The 2,082-nt window shown below is 45.8% G+C and overlaps 1 protein-coding gene across 1 annotated transcript; it reads left to right on the top strand.

The window, feature by feature from the left end:
• Positions 1-6: 6 nt before the first annotated feature.
• LOC121812081 (NLR family CARD domain-containing protein 3-like) lies at positions 7-2,078 on the top strand (the record flags this gene model as incomplete). The annotated part of the gene is made up of 2 exons (XM_042213222.1): positions 7-1,051; positions 2,033-2,078. Coding segments are annotated over exons 1-2 (1,014 nt in total), but the record flags the coding sequence as incomplete, so codon positions are not given.
• Positions 2,079-2,082: the final 4 nt, after the last annotated feature.

Raw genomic sequence — 2,082 nt, forward strand, 5'->3', positions numbered from 1 at the left:
AGTACTTCAGGAAGAGACTGAGTGATGAAGAACGGTCCAGTAGAGTCATCTCCCACATCAAGTCATCTAGGAGCCTCCACATCATGTGTAGAATCCCAGTCTTCTGCTGGATCACCGCTACAGTCCTTGAAGACATGTTGACTACAGAGCAGAGGGAAGAGCTGCCCAAGACCCTGACGGATATGTACTCACACTTCCTTCTTGTTCAGATGAAGAGAAAGAAGCACAAATATCATGAGGGACAAGAGATGGCAGAGGAGGTAGCAGAGGCTGATCGGGAGGTTCTTCTGAAGCTGGGAAGGCTGGCATACGAACATTTGGAGAAAAGAAGCATCATATTCTACCAAGAAGACCTGGAGGAGTGTGGTCTGGATCCCAAAGAGGCCTTGGTGTATTCAGGGGTTTGTACAGAAATCTTCAAAAGAGAGTGCGTGATCTTCGAGTCTTCGAGTCCAGTCTACTGTTTTGTTCATCTGAGCATTCAGGAGTTTCTGGCTGCCGTCTACATGTTTCACTGTTACGCTAACAAGGACATAGAGGTGTTGAAGCAATTCCCGGGGACAAAGTGGGACAACACAAACAATGACACATCTCTGGATGTCTTTCTGAGCAGAGTCATGGACAAGTCCCTCAAAAGTAAAACTGGCCACTTGGATCTGTTTGTTCGGTTCCTTCATGGCCTCACTCTGGAATCCAACCAGAAAATCTTAGGAAGTCTGCTGGGCAAGGCAGAGATCACTCCAGAAATCATCCAGAGAACTGTTAACAGCCTCAAGGAGAAGAAAACAAAAATCGCCCCCGACAGAAGCATCAACATCTTCCACTGCCTGATAGAGATGAATGACCTCTCGGTATCTCAGGAGATCCAAGAGTTCCTGAGGTCAGAGAACAGATCAGAGAAGGAGCTCTCCGAGATCCACTGCTCAGCTCTGGCCTACATGCTGCAGATGTCAGAGGAGGTTCTGGAGGAGCTTGACTTGAAGAGGTACAAGACATCACTGGAGGGACGACTGAGATTGATCCCAGCTGTGAGGAACTGCAAAAAGGCTCGGTAAGTCCAGGTTGGAAATTTCTTTTGGAGTCAAACGTAGTATTTGACTCTACCAGTGTATCATTTGGTATCGATGTGAAACTAACGGCAGTATGTTCAGTAAGTTCAACTCCATAAAAAGTAGACAAAAGCCGTGTCCAAATTCATGGGCTGCATCCTCCTGAGGACCCGGCCTTTGCAGTCTACGTGGGCCGGGTCCTTCGAAGGCCGGGTAGGCCAGAAGTGAGCGAACTTTAATCTCAGCCAAACCAATTAACTCACGAACAAATAAAACACTGAAAAAAGCCAAACAATAACATTTTTAAATTATCTAAGTGACTTATGTTTAACCTGAGTAGCGAAAGACCACGCTGGGTTTGAAAACGAGTTTGCTGTTCTCGCCAGCTCTAGTGAGCCTTGAACCCCGGCTAGCTATCGAGCTGGTGGGTAACAGATGTCTCTGAAAACATCGGAGCACTTTTACAAATATGTGATATCTTAAAAAACTGAGCAGATATTTGAAGTTTACACAGCTACATTCTCACCTGAAAATATCTTAAAAGTTTATTTTGTGACCCAGAAAGACTAATAATAAAACTTAGTAACCATTGTTGGAAATTGGAATTGGCTGGGCCGCACTATGAATTCTGGGATATGGTGGGCCACAAAGGATACACCCAACCCATCCTTCAAATCTGGAGAAAAGGAGGACGGATTTGTCGGCCTCATTTGGAGGAGTCTACGATTTTAGGCAGCCTTCGTCACAACGCTGTGACGCAATCGGCCAACAAATGCGGCCTCAGGAGGATGCCCATGAGCCCATGAGTTTGAAGACCCCCAAAGTCACATTAAACGCAGTGTACAATAACATTTTCCTGAAAAAGATGGCCTCTCGATATCTTTGGGGAATCTGATGTGGGAGTGTAGCAGACTGCGGACTGTATGGGGTCTATAAATGTATTGTAACACATTTTGTTGTATGTATATTAATGTGTGTGACAGACTCCCTGGCTGTGAGCTCTCAGATACTCACTGTGAAGTCGTGGCCTCAG

Source organism: Haplochromis burtoni, unplaced genomic scaffold (genome assembly GCF_018398535.1).
Source record: "Haplochromis burtoni strain Fernald_Lab_line unplaced genomic scaffold, NCSU_Asbu1 Contig_428, whole genome shotgun sequence".
Lineage (NCBI taxonomy): Eukaryota > Metazoa > Chordata > Actinopteri > Cichliformes > Cichlidae > Haplochromis > Haplochromis burtoni.